This window comes from Durio zibethinus, chromosome 26, assembly GCF_047325235.1.
Source record: "Durio zibethinus cultivar Kanyao isolate XHJ-2024 chromosome 26, ASM4732523v1, whole genome shotgun sequence".
In the NCBI taxonomy this organism is placed as follows: Eukaryota; Viridiplantae; Streptophyta; class Magnoliopsida; order Malvales; family Malvaceae; genus Durio; species Durio zibethinus.
Genome location: NC_143187.1, coordinates 1,955,708 through 1,973,353, shown reverse-complemented (window position 1 = coordinate 1,973,353; position 17,646 = coordinate 1,955,708). Strand labels below are relative to the sequence as shown.

Sequence of the window (17,646 nt, the reverse complement as noted above, 5' to 3'; positions counted from 1 at the left end):
AAGAGTTCGTTGGGATATCACAGTCAGAAAATTATTAGTCCTAAAGGAATATCTACTGCAACGATGCTCTCTCTCTCTCTCTCTCTCTCTCTCTCTCTCTCTCTCTCTCTCGATCAAAAGAGAAAGAAAACATTGCAACGACAAAAGTTCCATAACATTTGTATTAGTACTAGCAATTTTCCATATACAAACAAGCCACAAGGCCAGAGCCTGATTTAAGATTTTCTAATCATACTTGAGCTGAGCACCCAAGTCCGGGAATGAACTAATTGGGGTTAAATCATTTTGAGCAACTCTGGGACTCGTGAGCAAATGGCTCAGAGAAAAGGAGAGGCTCCACTTGAAAAAAACCTGAGTAAGCCCAAGCACCTGGAAGTGAAGAGATTGGGGGCTGAGTTACATCACAGAGACCTTCAAGCATCCGAACTACTTTACTCATTGGTGGTCTTAAACGCATTTCTGCTTGTATGCACCATAGTGCAACTTTTACAGCACTGACAAACCTTTCATCATTTTCATTAATATCTAGCTTAGGATCTATAATTTCTTTCAGATTTCCTTCTTCCAACATCTTGAAGGCAAAAGAAGGTAAATGAGCTTTCTCAGGAATTTCCCCAGGATCATAACTCTTCCTACCCCCGATGATCTCAAGCAACACCATACCATAGCTGTATATATCACTCTTCTCTGATATAGGATTGTTGGTAATCCATTCTGGTGCAAGATATCCCCTTGTACCTCTTAGTGTTGTATGTACCAGGCTTTCTTCACGGCTCAAAAGCTTAGCCAAGCCAAAATCTGATATTTTGGCATTAAAATTATCATCAAGAAGAACATTTTCAGGTTTTATGTCACAGTGCACAATCTTCAATTCACATTCCTCATGGAGATAAGCCAATCCCTTTGCTGTACCCAGTGCAATGTTGAATCTTGTATTCCAATCCAAAATGTTACTTTCTTCATTGTTCTTGAATATCCATTTATCTAGAGATCTTTTGCCCATGAACTCATAAACAAGAAGCCTGTGAACACCCTCGGAGCAGAAGCCTTTTAGCTTGACCAGGTGCACATGATGGATACTTCCAATAATTCTGACTTCAGCTTTGAACTCCTTCTTTCCTTGTCCTACACCCTCCAATTTTTTAACAGCCAATTGGGTGCCATCTGGCATCACACCTTGGTAGACTGAGCCAAATCCTCCTTGGCCAACCTTTTTAGAGAAGTTTTCAGTTGCCTTAGAAAGTTCACCATAAGTATAACGAACAGGCATCCCTGAAAAACCGTCCAGGAAATTATCCTCCTCCAAGTTTTCTTGAGCACATTCCAGCAATCTCTTCTGTTTGCGGTAGTAATAGAATCCCACATAAAGTAGAGCAGCAATAGCCAGAATCGTTGCAACCGCTATTATCACAACAAATATAACGTGCCTAGTTTCATTTTTGCTTCCTTCTTTAGCATGATTTTGCAAACCAGTTTCATTCCTTGAGACCTTCACATACGAAAGGAAACCACTAGAACCCACCTCAGCACGCTTCAGACTTCCTATTTTGTCAAACAAAAAGCAATTCCCGGTACCGTTTTCAAAGAACAGTGCAGAACAAGAGCAGTTTCCAAGGCAAGCTTTCTTGCAAGCATCTATACCAGAGTTCATATGGGGTTTGACAAACTGAAGCACAGAATAATCAAGCTTCTGACCAACATAGAGTAGATCTGCTGAATAGCAGTTGGAGATTATTGGTGGTCTGCAGTCGTTTTGGGCAACAAGAAGTTTGGGGCATTGACACACAGTGTCAAAATAGCACACATTTAATGGGGGACAAGCCTCTGGAATGTTGCAGGGATTTTGTGGTATCTTTGTTGCCTCAGCAATTGTTCTACTTCCCTGATGAAGATTATAGAAGGCAATTGCTCCATCTGATCCTAATTTGGCAGCCCATGTGACATTCACATCAGAATTTTCAGAGAAGTTTAACTTCCATAGCAAGACTTTGTTGTGATCATAAAAGTTCCATGAGTTGGATACTAAACGGGCAGAATAAACCTTGCCGGTGAAATTTTTACTGGTTTTCCGGATTTCGTCTAGCAAGGACCAATAAGTTTGTGGAGTCTGGAACCCTGTGTACAAGACCAAATCCCCAGACTTAAATTCAAGATAATCACTCTTATCCATTCTGGGATAACTTTTAAGCGTCATTCCTTCAACAAACTCTTGGCCAGATAAAACGGTATCAGTGGGATAACTAAAACTCTGCCAAAGAGCCCTTCCATTCTCCCCATGAAGTACCAAGTTACCTGAGTCCAGCAATTCCAGGGATTTGGCCCTTTCTCCGGTTGTGTTTGTGGCCCAAGCAACCTTATCTCCACTTTCCAGATAAACATTTCCACTTTTGTCAAACACAAACTTATCAGAATTGTCAACCAAGCCTCCTCTATTAGCAGTCCAAACAACTTGGCCGGTTTGACGATGAATGATAACCAAGACAAACTTTCGAGCATCCAGGGCAGTAAAGAAGCCAAAACCAAATAATTTACTTTTGGACAAGAGGAACCTGCCATCTTGTTCTACCCATTGCATCTGAGATGCTTGGAATCCTGGATATATTGAACCAACATGTTGATCGACAGCAATACAGATGTTGAAGGCTACAAGTAGATAAAAACAGAAGGTTCTGACTTTGAACAAACACATAATTCCTGTAAATAAATACAAGCTGCTCAGCACCAAGTTTGCTAGCTACTATCCAAATTATTGTGCAAAGATTATCAAAAATTGAAGACTCAAGCTAAATTAAAAATACTAGTTAAAACATAGAAGCAAGAAAATCAGTACACAAAGATTAAGAAAAAAAAAATCTTTGCGTTTTAGGTTATATATCCCACAAAATGGAAGTGTGGGAAAATGGGTTTGCTCTCTGTCTGTTGGCAATGTTGCGGAGCGGGTTGGATTTTTATTTTTTCCGTGACCCGAAACTTCAATAATTTTATTCGATATTTGATCCATCTTTGCTTTAAAGTTTTAGGTGAAAAACTTTAGTACGTTAAAACTCAAAAGTTCTCATAATAAATGATTATGAAATATATAAAATTTAATCAATTAAAATTCAAATATCAAACAAGCATAAATTAATAATTATAATTTAAATATAATATATAAAATAAGATAAATATTAAAGATATTTTGATAAATACACTTAGATCGAATCAAGTCGAGTTTCATATAAATTCGATTTTAATATGAATTTATCATTCAAAAAAATAAAATCAATTCGATATGACTCAACTTAAAATAAAATTTTTTAAAAAATTCAATCTTAAATAATTAAATTAGATCAAAACATGATAGAATCAGGTTGATTTACTGTCCTCACCCACTGGTAACGGCAGGAACCTTTTACATCTACAATTCTGAAAACAGATACAAGAAAATTTGAAGAGAAAATAAGCTCAACTGTATAAATAAAAAAAAAAAGTCAAATCGCAAGGTTGATGTGTGACAATTCAATTCAGTAGAAAACGCTAATGGCAAAAGAAAAAACGAAAGACGGATGTACAAACACTCTTATGATACAAGTAAAGCTAAAAGCAAAAACAAAAGAGCACTAGCATTCCGGAAATAAAAGGAAATGAAAGAGCATTCTAAGTTATTACAACTTACAAGCGGGGTTAGAAATTCATAAGAGCTTTCTAGTAGTCTTTGATGGCTGATGAAGAGGCAAAAGAAAGATGACCAGAACAGGTAATAGACACATTAGCAACCTCGTTTTTTTGGTTCAGTCCAAGAAACAGCTGGTATAGTGGTATAGGTAAGTTGGGACCTTACCTTTGGTTTTCTTGACTTATAAAGGCATAACCTTGAAGTAAGTTGGAAAATAAAACTAAAATCTACTATGGAAAATGAATACTAGACATCTTTCCTGTTTCCCTATGGAACTTGTGGAGGAGAAATAGGAAGAATGAGTCGGTAGGTAAGGACAAGTGGCAATGAGGTTATATATTTTTTAAAATAATTATTTTATTATAAATTTTAACTTAATTTTTATCATTAAATAAATACTAGTCAAAATTGCTACCCAAATTTGACTTATTATGAAGAAAAGCACTGATGTAGACGTAGTATTATTTGTTGCTGTGGAATAAAGGTGGGCGTACGAGAAAAACAATAACATATCAACACAAAGTCAATGGCTCAGAAATTTTCGTTTCTAGAAATTATTCTTGTGAATTTTCTTGAGGGTAAATTTCACATTTGCTATGTAAATTTTTTTTTTAATCCTACTTTAACTTTTGAAGGGTTTTATTTAAATCTGTAATCGTTGTTTAAAATAATTTTATGTTGATCATGATTTTATTTAATTTTTCCTTAAAATTGACATAATGATCATGTTGTGATCATATAGATATTTTCTTGATTTTTCATATGAATATTTTTTTAATTATTAACAGAATAATGTAACGACTCCAAAATGAAAATGACCACTTTAAAGGATTAACTATTCAAATGAAATATTTAGAATATTAAAATTTATGGACGGATCCATGATTTTTGATCAATGGGGCAAGTATTTTAACTCAACTTATAAAACTTTTCTTTGAAAAGCAAATTAACATTTATAACAAATTTTTCTTTAAAATACAATTTTTTATGCCATAAATGCAATATTTGCACAGCTAAAATTAATTACATGGTTATTGATGAATATAACCTAAACACTATTATAGATAAATTATTTTTTGACACATGCACGTATATAAATATGTATATATATTTATTTAATAAAATTTTACTTATTAAATTTTTAAATATGGATATTATATGTGAAAGAATAAAAATCAAAATTTCCAATTTTATTATTTACTTTCATTTTTAATTCATTATAATGTGAAGAATAATAAATACTTATTTTCTCATATATGATGAAAATAATATTTTTTTATATATAATAAAAACAAGAATAAAGACATAATTTTAGGTTAATTAAAGATCGTTTTTTTATTTTTTATTCTAATTAATTATCACTTTATAGGTTATTTATATAAACTCTAAAAGTTCTTTATTTGTTTTTCTTCAAAATTAATGTATATTATAATGAAATTACTTGTCACTATGGAGGCAAATATGATCCTTAATTCAATGGGGGGCTAATATAATAAAAAAATTTAATAGAGGTAAAATTGGAAATTTCTAAAATTTATGAGATTTTTTTATAATAAATCGAAAGAATTTTAGTATTTCAGTGAGGATAACTACCCTCACAATTTCATATATAAATCCATCCCCGTTAAGAATTAAAATAAAATAAAAATAAAAGATTGGAGACTACAAATAGAATTATCTTGTTAGTATTATTGTACTATTTATTTTGTAATTTTTTTCTTGTAAAAGTTAATAAATTTTAAATAAATATATATATAAAATAAAAGGCAAAGAACAAATAACAAAAAATAAATAAGAGTTCAATTTGATATCACATAATAATCTCGCGAAAAAGATCAAAGGGGCACATGTTGAAGCGTATGCTATCTAGATAAATTAACAATCTTGCTGTTAAATAATATTTTTCAAGAGTTGGACATTGATGAAGTCGAAGATCTTTTTCCCATTATTTAAAGTTTCTTAGGTCAAAATTATAATGGTTATAAGAAATTTTAAAATTCAAATCGAAAATGATAGAAAATTATCGCCGGTTTATATATAGGATGGGTTGAAGAATGGGGCATCTGTGCAAGTTTTTTTTTTTAAAGAGAAATTTTAAAAATAAAATTTACGTAGACATTGATATAATACACATAGATTATATAATACATATAAATAGTAAAAAAAAAAACAAATATAATACACAGATTATATTTATATTTTATTATAATATATTTTATTGAAATTGGTATCACAAATTAAGTGACATCAATTTAATTGATAAATTTACGTAATTTCCTTTATAATAACACTAATAAATATAAAGTTAAAGATATATATTATTTTAATTTTTTTTTATAAAACACATTTTTCCAAAAAAAAATTCAACTTCTTAAAAAAATATATATTTTCTTCTTTTAAAACATATATATATATATATATATATAATATTTTCATAACACTCATAAAGGAACGTAGAAAACATTTAGTAATAAAAATGTAAATCCTAAGAATGGTTTGCTCATTGTGCTTCAAGGCCCAAAACCATTTTTCTGCAGGCCAAGCATATGCTTAGTATTTTGATTTATGGACTGGACACTAGTCATGGAGACTGGAGAGGAGAGTCTCGAAAGAGTACTTCAATTTTATTCATCTAAAATCATCCATTTGGCAACATGAATTGAATGTAATAGAAGAGATTTGAATTTTAAAATTAATAAATATTTATTTTTTATATATTTGAAATATATATTAAATTTTAATTAATTTATAAATAGTTTATGCATTTCATCTCACAATTTTATACATTAGACTAAATTCAAATTTATATTCCCAAATGTAACAACGCATTTAAATCCTTCTTTATTTTCAATTTTACTTTTATTATTCTTTCCTCTTTTTTTTTTGAAAATTAATTTAAAGTGCATCGCAATGTTAAGTTCACTTTCAATTTAAACGGAAGCGGCAAATGTAAACGTGCGCACGGAATAAAAAACCGTTACGGTCGGAGTTCGGACCCCAAATTCACATTCCAATTCAGTTAAATATAAAACGTTATGCTCAAGTTTTCACGTCTTTGAAGTCTGGGGCACCCTCCTCTTTGTATGCTATCTTTTCCTCACTTTCATTTTAACGCGTGCAACTACAACACCTTTCCTTAGGTCTTCTTTAATGATTTTCTCTTTTTCTTATAAAAATGATGACATAATAAATAAAATTATGGAATTACTATTAAATAAATTATTAAAAAAACTATCATTACTAAATAAAAAAATGATAAATTACAAAAAAAAAAAACTGTGATACATTCTTTTCTTTTCACTAATAAAGTAAAATATTTCTCAACGTTAGCGTGCAATCCACTCTCCACTACCGCGTGGATCAAATTGACAAATCTAGTGCACGAGGACCGAACAGCACTCTTTGGATATTTTGAAACCCAGAATCCAACTTCGAGAAAAGACACGTGTCAATCTCTAATCAGACGGTTTTTTTTTTTTTCAAACAAAAGCCAAACAACGGAGAATCGAAACGACTAGAAACGAGGCAAAATTCGCTTTAAAAGACCAAGAGGCGCCTTCTCATTGGATACTATTTTAAACTTCCACTAAATTCTCTGTACCTTGTGCTGTAACTTTATCAATACCTTTTTGGATTTTGAATAAAAAAAAAAAACCTAACATAATCCCAAAATCTCAACGGTTTTTGAGTATCTTCTTACCACACAAAACACACAAATTTCAGAAAAAGAGAGAGAACAGAAAATTAAAACAAAGCAAACCCTTTTAGAGAGAAGGGGTTGTTGGTTTTTTTATTTTTGTTTTTTTTTTTAAGAGAAAATTTTGTTGTTTTGCAGGTGAAACAATGGAGAGTAAGGAGGATGTTGTTTCTGTTGAGCTTCCAGCACCTGCTTCTTGGAAGAAAATGGTACCTTTTTTTTTTCCTTTGAAGTTTTAATTTTTATTAATTTAGTTCTGTGATTATGTATTAATTGGCTTGCCCCTTTGAATTTTGCATCTTGCTTTAGTATCTTATATATTTTTTGTCTGTCTTGGAAATTTTGGGTCATTTTTTGTGTTAATTTGGGAATTTACTGATTATTTTATGTTTTATAGGTATTGTGCTGTAAGTTTGTTTGTTTATGGTGGTAATTTTCATCATTAGGGTTACTTTTGAAGGTTCTACCTTTGTGTTGTTGGTAATAGTTGAAGTTAGGGCTTTGTGCTCCCTTTGTGGAAGTTTTAATCTTTTCAACCATGTTTAGGTTTAATTTAGTTATGACATGGTGCATAAAATCCAAAACAGAACCAGGAGAAGAAAATTTTGCTTGGCTTGTTTTTCCCAAAGTATTTTCTCTTTGAAGAAAGGGGGAGTTCTATTTTGCATTATATCATGATTTATGAGCTTCATGAAAGTTCCAGTGGCAATTGTGCTGGTTTCCAGCAGAATTCTGCTGCATTCTTTTTTGTTGTACTTTAAACCTAACACTTTCATTTTGAGTAGTGGTTGAGAAAACTCTATCAAAGTAGTTATGTAATAGTGGATAAAGCTCTAAAATTTGAAACAAATTGATGTTAAACTATTATTAAGAAATTGTCAAATTGATATGGATGTTGTGGGATAAGACTTTTACGAGAATTAACAGCGCAAATAAATGAAGTTCTGATGTCTGGAGTATGATTTATAGATATTTAACTGGGGGTTTTAGCCATCAATGCAGAGCTGGTTATGTTGTTTCTTCTCAGTTATAGTGGGATGTTGTTGGTTGCACCTAATGCCTCTAGGGAAAAATGTTTAAAACTTTTCTATGTCGATTCTTAAGTATCTATCTTTTATAATTTGTAGTATAAGAGTCTTGTTTCAAATGGAGCTGACAGTGGTTATTTGGTTATACTGTGCTTATGCAAAATCTGTTCTCTGAGTCAAGATATGGTATGGTTTGGTGGCCATTAAATGTATTCATAAGCAAGAAAAGGTTTTTCATCATGTTTTTGAGGGTTAGGTTTTGGCTTTTGATGAAGGAATCATCAATCTATCAAAACTTCCTCTCTTGTTCCTTCTCAGTGGGAAGCATGTACTAAGTTCTTTTATTGTAGTTGAATACCTGAGATGACTATGAGTTATCATCGAGATGGGATGAATTTTCTTGTTCATGGGATAGAGGTCTTGAAACAGCTTTGTTTATGAATTGCAATTTTAGTCATTTTTGTACAAAGTGCAATGTGGTTGTAACTGGGATTTTAAGTAGCTGGTTATGTTGTCTATGAACTGATGTGTGTTTCATGTATTAATGGTCCATGAAAATGAAAATTCATTGATTAGTGAAGAATGTGTTCTATTAGCCAATTCATGGGTTACTTTTTATCATATGTCTATCATCTGAGCCATCATGTAGTCGAATTTACTGAAATTGGAGTCAGCCTAGTGGCCACTGCTATAATCTTCTTTACTTGCGCCAATGGCTGATTTTAATTTTTAAAGGCTTTGACTGCTAATCATGGTTTTAAATGGAAATAATTATGTCTAGTGCTGATTCATTTCTTGGTCCATCTTGCTTAGGAGATTTTCCATAGTAGTGAAACAGATAATAATGTAGCCACATGAGGAAAAATCAATATGTTAGGAAGGGAGCCCTTGGAGTTCAATGAAGTATGGAGATCCTCTATATGATCATCTTTTGATCTGTGTCAGCATCCTTTGATTCCGAGTTTTAGTTTGTTCTTTCAAAACCTAAGTTTTGAGCTTTAAGAAAAATTTACAGAATGATAAACAAGCAGTGGCCCTTCACTTGTTGTTTCAGCTCTAAAAGTTACCGTTCAATGTAAATTTATGGTCTAATCAAGAAAAGGGCTCTTTCCCTACAATTATTTTTTTCCTAATACTTTAGAGCCCATTGTTGTTTTAGTTGCAATTTTGTTGATATCCAATCAATATTGATTCATGTTATTGTGCTTCTTATCTTATTTGATTTGATGGCTATAGTGCTACTTGTATAACTTGTCTTGTCTGTTCATTGTTACAGTTTTTCCCCAAGAAAGTTGGTTCACCGAGGAAGACTGAGATCATGTTCGTTTCACCAACTGGGGAGGAGATTAATAACCGAAAACAGTTGGAGCAGTATCTAAAATCAAACCCTGGTAATCCTCCAATAACAGAGTTTGATTGGGGTACAGGTGAGACCCCTAGAAGATCAGCGAGGATCAGTGAAAAGGCCAAGGCTACTCCAACACCAGAAAAGGAACCCCTGAAGAAGCGAGGCAGAAAATCATTGAGTGCAAAGAAGGAAGACAAGGGAACAAAGCCTGTTCCTGAAAAATCTGAGGGTGAAAAAGAAAGTGAAAAGGAAGATGCACAAGCCACAGAGAAGAAAAATGCAGAAGGTAAAAATGAAAAAGGTACTTTCAATCAGGTTGACAATGGATGTAAAACAGAAGCAGCTGACCAGACTGGGCATTCTGATGCCAAGATGGAGGAAGCTGGGAAAGAAGCTGGAAAAGATGTTAAGATACCAGAAACTGCAGAGGATGACAAAAAAGAAGAGGCTGCTGGTGCTGAAGAAACACCAACTCCAATGGAAGTTCAAGAGAAACCTGCAGAAGCTAGTTGTACTGATGGAACTCAAACTGAAAAAGAAGAGGAAGTCCCTATTGAAAAGGTGCCGCAAGCTCAGGCAGAGAAAGAGAATGGTACATGCCAGGAAAAATTAGAAAACCCCAAAACTAATGGGGGAGTAGGGAAAGAGAATCCAAATGGAGCAATCCCTGAGTCCGAGGGAGAGGCCAAAGAGAAAAAAGGTGTACAGGAGGTTGCTGGCAAGTGGAGTTTTCAGTTAGAGGAGAAAGGCAAGGCAGTAGATGCGGAGGTGATTGAAAATGGTAAGGTTAAACCTCCGGGATCTGCTCCTGTAAGCTGCTAAATGTACCATCTGATATCCTAGCTATCCTGTTGTACTGTCTTTTTTTGTATTGCCCGTGTAACCTCTATGATTCCATGGATGACTGTAACATTTATGTTGTTGTTGCTAGATTTGATTGTATGTAGGGAAATCAACCTGTATCCCTGTAAGTAGGTTTTGAAAATTTCAGCTTATGTTATGTTTTGCTGAACTTAGATTGTAGGCACCTGGAACTCATCACTTATGGTTATTGGCTCAAGTTTCAAATTGAAAATAACATGCTATGTGGCATAGATTAACTGCATCGTATATGCTTTGGTATTGTTGTTTAGGCCATTTGCCTATGTTTGGTTTGCAGATTTTAGTATTATTAATATGAAGAATGGAGAAATTTTGACGGAAAGAAGGGCAGTGGCAAGAAGGTGACATCGTCTGTCTCCAACTCTGTGATGAATGGTGGGAATAATTTCATCATTCCTGGTGTGTGGAGTTTAATCTTCTGCACTTGTTTAACATTCAGCTTTTGGACCGTCCCGCTCAAAGCATGTAGATTTATATAAACACAAGTACCCCTCTAGCTTTATTTCTGCTAAGCCCATCTAGATCTTTCTGAAGAGTCAGTAGCACTATTGTTCTAAGGATCTTTTTACATAATTCTTTTGAGTTCAAAGACGACCTTGATAACCCCTTTATCCAGAGCGTCTTCCATATTTGGGATGTTTTATTGCCTGCAGCAAAGAACGTTTTTAGTGCACTTTACAGGTTGGGTTTAAAGGATATTGTTCAGGTTTCAAGTTCACACTCGGAGGCTGTATTTTCCCATTCCTTCCCACCATCAGCCTGCCCTGCATCTTAAGACCTGATGTTCTTCAACTCATGCGGCCACTTCGGCGGTTTCTCTCTCAGATTGGTTCTCCATTTTATATAAATGCATATCCATTTCTAGCCTATCGTATCCTCCAAGTTTATTTGAAAAAAAAAAAAAATGGATCCCCAAATGAGAGGGAAATATGCAAAAACACTTTATATAATTTTATTTTCATAGTTAGTGAAGTCTTGCAATATTTTCTTTTGATTCTATTATCCTATTTTTTATTATAAAAATAAAAAATAATAATTTTCGATCACTAACAATGTATCCAAAAATTGAGTCAAACTAAATTTAAATATGCAAATCTGAAATTTAAAACTTGAGTTACTTTCCAAAAATTGCTGATATATAATTAACAGCTTAACTTTGACCGAAATTATGCGATTACTCCACGGTTGGTACCGACATCTACGTACTTTTTAAATCTTTTTTCTTTTCATCACGGTCAATGAAAATGGTGAAAGTGGAAGGTCAATGACGCAATTACTGTTGTTTAATCGTTATTATATTAAAATGCTACTGACCCTCGGTCGAGATCATGATTAATTAATTAAAAAAGAGATGCATCCTTGAGCCTTTTCATCCCCAGAAAAAAGATTCATATTCTCTTTATTATTTTTTTTTTTTATGTTCCAAGAGAAAGAACCAATATCTTCCCATTTGGTCGCTTAGCACCATGCAATTACTCATTACAAGTATATATATATATATATATATATATGTCATTTTTTTTCCCGTTCTAGTATTTTTTTCGAATAAATTTTGATATTATTATTATTATTTAATTTCAAGAGTACTTTCTAAATTTTAAATATTAATAATGTAATGTTTCTTATTCACTAATCATATATAATATTATATTATAACATATATAAAATATTGATAAGATTTACTTACGTTGATGTTTAGGTAAACAATCTATATTATTGACACGTAAAATATTTTTAAATAACTTCATTAAATCAATTATTTAATTTTTAAAAATTGTAAAGTTTCAAAATTTGCATTTATCAAAATCTTTCCAAATATATAAATTTTATCTTAATTTAAATATAATAAAATATATCTTCTTATATTTCACTCTTATCTAATTCAAATAGTTTTTAAAGATTAAATTTCTAAATCTTAAAAATCATAAAAAATTATATATCGTCTAAATTCATATTCATATAAATTTAAATAAACAAATTTGTGATTGAATCACTGTTACTTACCAAATTTTGTCTTTAATTTTTTATAATTTAAAATAAAAAAGAAAAATATTTTATCTCAATTCAAAATTACACATATATCTAAATTTAAAATTATACTAATTTCTTTTATCTTAATTTAAAATTAAATTGGATAAACTAAAATTTTAAAATTTTAGATTTTTTTAAATTAAATAATTATTAAATATATATTTATGATTTTTTCTCACAATCAATATTTTTTTTTTCCTCATAAAAGTTTGACAAGATAAAATTTTGAACTTAAATATATAAACTTATATTCTTTACAATTAATAGTATAAGAAGAATAATGATCACCAGCATATCTAACCCATAAAAAATACTATCAATTATGTTAAAAATGATTAAAAAAAAATTCAAAAAAAAGTTTTTAAGCATAACATAAAGAATCATTGTTTTCTTTTTATCTAAAAAATAATTTTATTTTGTTGACATATATAAAAATAATTGTTAGCCCAATATATTTGTGTAATAATTATTTGAAGTATGTAAAAAATAAAATCTAATCAAAAGTAAATGGTTATGACTAAATTAATAATTATGATTTGTTTTTCAATCAAATATATATATATATCAAACAAAAAAAAAAAACGGTAGCAAAATTTTTAGTAAAAACAATTATCATATATATATATATATATCAACATTATCATAAAAATAATTATTAATCTTAATTATTTAAATATTGATTCTTAAATTTTTAGCAAACAAGAAAAAAAATAGTAACAAAATTTTTAGTATTTAGCAAATGAATTGAAAAAAATATTTTTTTATGAAAAGAATGATTTTTATAATTCTTCAAAAATTTATAAAAGTTTAGACTTCTTTTAGATTAATCATATCATTTATAATATATTATATATAAATTATCATTTAATTGTAACTTAACATTTATAAATATATGATTATATATTAAAACAATAATTAAAAAATAAATTTAAAATTACGAAAATTTTAATACAAAATCTCACGCATTATACGGATTAAAAAAGTTAGTAATATATATATATATATATATATACATAAAATATAATCCCAAACTATTACAAATTTTTTTCTTAAAATAAATTCCACTTTAAAATATCAATCATGTATGGCTGCAATGATGCTGCTGACGGCAGGATATATAGAAAAATGGTTGAGGGATCCTTTTCAGTGTACGAGCTGGACACTGGAATTGGAATTGGAATGGTGAGTGATGCATTTGGTGGAAGGTTGCACCAGCGACGACCCTTTTGCGACGGATTTTGAAATGAAATGTCGCCCTTATGTATCGAGATCGAGACACTGACTAATTTGTATTTTTCAGTGCAAATGGGGTAGGAAATCTAATCCTCTTTCACATTTTCTGTGGCCATAACCAATGACCCAAAAACGAACACAAAGAAATTTATTTCAATTTTACTCAATGTTCTAAAATTCAAATATAATTTAATTTTTTTAGTATTTCATTTTTATTTGCAAGATTTAAAATTTAAATTTTGTCTAAATATTTTGTTAAAATATTTCAAATTTATTTATTTCCTCAATTATTATTAAAATTTTAACAAAATATATCACTTTCGTAGAATAACCCAACCTAAATAGTCAAATTAATTAATTTTGTTATCACATGACATTCGAGATATTCAAGTTCACCCAATTTTTTCGTATAAACATTTAATTTTAATAATTAAGCGAAACAAATTTTTAATTTCCTTTTTTTCTTACTGATTTTTTAATAATGTCAATTATATGAAAATAACAATAAAAAAAAGGAAAAGATTTTTTGGTCTTCTCGAACGGAAAGTTCTAAATCTTTAAAATGCAATTCTTATTGTTTTTTTAATCATATACAAGCATTTTTTCCAAACCTTGAAAAAACAAAAACAAATCCAAGGCCAATACCAGGAAAATTGGAAAATATCATAACTAACTAATCTTCTGTGGTAGGGATCATCTCAGCCTCATCATTTTCAACATAATCATCACCGTTGATCTGATCAAGAACAAGCACCAATCCCATAGCAAAGGCCCCATCAAAGCCAGGCTTTAAGGAAAGCAAGAAAACGTCCTTACCAAGTACCACGTTGGTGGAAGCATCAACTTTGCGTCTGATCTCAGCCACTGATTCCTTGGCTGCATTGAAGATCGTGCAGCTGCGTTGTCCGAAGCTTCCCTCGATCTGGTACTCCTCTCCTGGATTGTTGAACACTTCAACCATCATCCCACACCGTCCGATTATTGATGATCTTTTAATACTGAAGATTGGTTTCTGACCCTCCGATCTTTCGCCGAGAAAGCCTTCCCACCGGTGATGTAAACTCGGCCTCTGTTTTTAGGCAAAATCAGAGAAAGTTTATCAACTCACTACGTTAACTTAATATGGAAATAAAATAGTTTTCCAATTAAAGAAATAGAAATGGATTGGTAACTATTTATTAAAATGGCAAGTAAACACTAAACAAAATATAATAAACCAAATCTAAATAACATAGTGTTTCCTTCTATAAATGGGAAAATCCAAACACTAACGAGTTGACTCGGTTTAATTAATATTTGGACGAGGAACGAGTACAAAATTGGAATAAGATCAAAACTAAATCTCAGCCCATTAACTGAAATGGGCAATTTAGTACATTTATTATCGAAAAAATGAAAACCAAATATAATAAAGTATCTGGACGAGTTGACTCAGAAGTCAGAAACCTCCATGAACGAGTTACAAAAGTTTCTTAAACATTATGGAAAACAAACCTATACCCATTTATCCAAATCAGATCATTAAAGAACCCAGTAAAACAAATCCAATTCTTTTCCGTGTCACTAAACAGGAATCGACAGACCGAGTCAAATCGTTCAACGAAAAAAAAAAGAAAGAATATACCTTTTTTCTTACAGTGAGTAGACACCTTCCATGAGCATCCATAAGAACAACTTCACCTTTATCACGAGGTTCAGGGCCGTACGAGTCGACTCGGAAGACTAACTGACCTTTACAATCGTAAACAGTGAAGCCATCATTAGCGAAGAAAAGAGAAGTTTTGAGAACAGTGAGATGCTTCTCTTCGTCGTAAATATAATCCCCATCCACAACCAAACCTGATTTCATATTGTTCCCCTTGTCTATATGCTTCTTTAGATTCCAGGAGCCTTTGATTTGGAGCAAAGAAGAACAAAAACTGAAGGCCTTTTAGAGGTGTAATGCGAGGAATGAAAAAGAAAAGTAAACGTTGAGAAACGGGAACCGTTGAAGGGAATATTTATAGTGTTTTTGGAAGAAGATGACACGGTTCAGAACTCGGTGCCCAATTGGGACATGCGGATTGCATTAATTACTACTAATATTAAAATAATTAAGCCATTGTTTTTCTATTAAAATCTGAGAATGGAACCTAACAAAAATGGATTTTTTCAGAACGTGGAAGTCAGAATCAGACTTTGGAATGTGATGTGACCAATTCATCCAATCGCTTTAAAGGGGCAGGTATTTATTTAACATATTTAAAGTTTTTTTTTAATATTTGAAATTATTTGAATTTAAATTTTGATTACAAAAATTGTTAAAATAGTGAAAGGTTTTTGAATTATTTTATATTTAAATAAAATTTTATATATTTGCTATATTTAATAATTTTTTTATTTATATTAAAATAAAATTTTATTTCAAATAAAATACTATTTATGTTAGAAATTTATTTAAATATAAATTAAAAGTTAATTATTTATTTAAATATAAATTAAAGATTAAAAATTTATTTAAATTCAAATTAAATGTGAATGGTTTATTTAGATATAATAATATTATAAAAATTGCTATAAATAAAGTGATAAAATTTATAAATTTTTTATTATTTTAATTTAAAAATTAAAAAATAATTATTTTATTATAATTATTAACAACATATTTAAATTTTAAATTTAAATTTAAATATCTAATATCTTTTCTTTTATTTTCAATTTTTTTAAATGAATCGGAACTGTACGAATCAATTTTTATTTACGGAGTAACTGAGTTTATTGGGCTTATGAGCAATGGTTTTTTTATTTACAAAACAATTAATATTTCGGTGGGCCTGCTAATGATTTATGTTTTTAGTGCATTAGCTTTTTTTTTTTTTTTTTTTTTACTTTTTGGTTGCATTTTATTTTAAGCATATGGTTAACAGTCTTTATAAGCATTGGTTAAAAATAATTAAATTACTATTTTAGGATAAATTTTTTCTTTTAATATATTGTTTTAACTAAATTCAAGAGAAATGGTGCATTAGTTGCTATTTTCCTTTTTGAATTTTACTAAAGCATGTCTTGAGAGCACACTTTAAAGTTATCATATTAGAAAAATATTTTTTTTTCAACGCATTGAAACTATCATAATAATTTTCAATTATTATTTTATTTAATAAAATGAATATTACTATAAATATTATGTTAATAATTTTAAAAAGTATTTTATTGTCACTCGTTAGTAAATTTTTTTTTTTAAATACCACCTTAATGATGTTGTTAGGGTTAATATTTTCTTATTTTAATACAAATTAAAAAAACATGGGATAAAATTAAATAGCTTTTTCGTTTTTGACCAAGAGATAAAATTAAATGGTTTGAGAATTATGATAATAGCATTAAAAAAGAAACAAAAATAATTTTATTATGTTTTAATAGTTTTTTTTTTCCTTTCTATGGTAGCCATGTGGCTTTTAATTTAATATTGAAAATGGTTTGCTTTTAATTTAGAATTGAAAATGTTATGTCAATAAGCCTTTAGCTTAATGATAAGGAAGTGACCAATCTTAAAGTTTTAAATTTAAATCTTATCGCATGTAAGTTTATTACAAATTTATATTGAATTTGCCTAGTAATATTATAATTATAATTTTATTATTTAGTAATTTTTATATATAATTATAATATTTTATTATAATTAAAATTTATACTATATTTGTAATTTCATATAAAAATTTGAAAATGAAATGCTTTGGTTTTATGAGAGCATTGTATTATATGTCAAGCTTTCATGGAACGTGATAGAAAG

General features: G+C 30.0%; 2 protein-coding genes and 1 pseudogene across 3 annotated transcripts; 1 reads left to right on the top strand and 2 right to left on the bottom strand.

Moving 5' to 3' along the window:
* Window positions 1-132: 132 nt before the first annotated feature.
* LOC111318533 (G-type lectin S-receptor-like serine/threonine-protein kinase SD2-5 pseudogene) lies at window positions 133-3,916 on the bottom strand (annotated as a pseudogene). Its single transcript, XR_016334344.1, has 2 exons — window positions 3,656-3,916; window positions 133-2,694 (listed from the first exon to the last, which is right to left on the bottom strand). The product of XR_016334344.1 is annotated as a G-type lectin S-receptor-like serine/threonine-protein kinase SD2-5 pseudogene (transcript).
* Window positions 3,917-7,220: 3,304 nt separating this feature from the next.
* On the top strand, window positions 7,221-10,833 carry LOC111274436 (uncharacterized). The gene is made up of 2 exons (XM_022859086.2): window positions 7,221-7,561; window positions 9,657-10,833. Exons 1-2 carry the CDS (start codon window positions 7,499-7,501, stop codon window positions 10,548-10,550), a joined length of 957 nt encoding a protein of 318 aa, XP_022714821.2. The 5' UTR covers window positions 7,221-7,498; the 3' UTR covers window positions 10,551-10,833.
* A 3,594-nt stretch (window positions 10,834-14,427) lies between these two features.
* On the bottom strand, window positions 14,428-15,926 carry LOC111318531 (protein LURP-one-related 12-like). The gene is made up of 2 exons (XM_022921393.2): window positions 15,499-15,926; window positions 14,428-14,943 (listed from the first exon to the last, which is right to left on the bottom strand). Exons 1-2 carry the CDS (start codon window positions 15,721-15,723, stop codon window positions 14,548-14,550), a joined length of 621 nt encoding a protein of 206 aa, XP_022777128.2. The 5' UTR covers window positions 15,724-15,926; the 3' UTR covers window positions 14,428-14,547.
* Window positions 15,927-17,646: the final 1,720 nt, after the last annotated feature.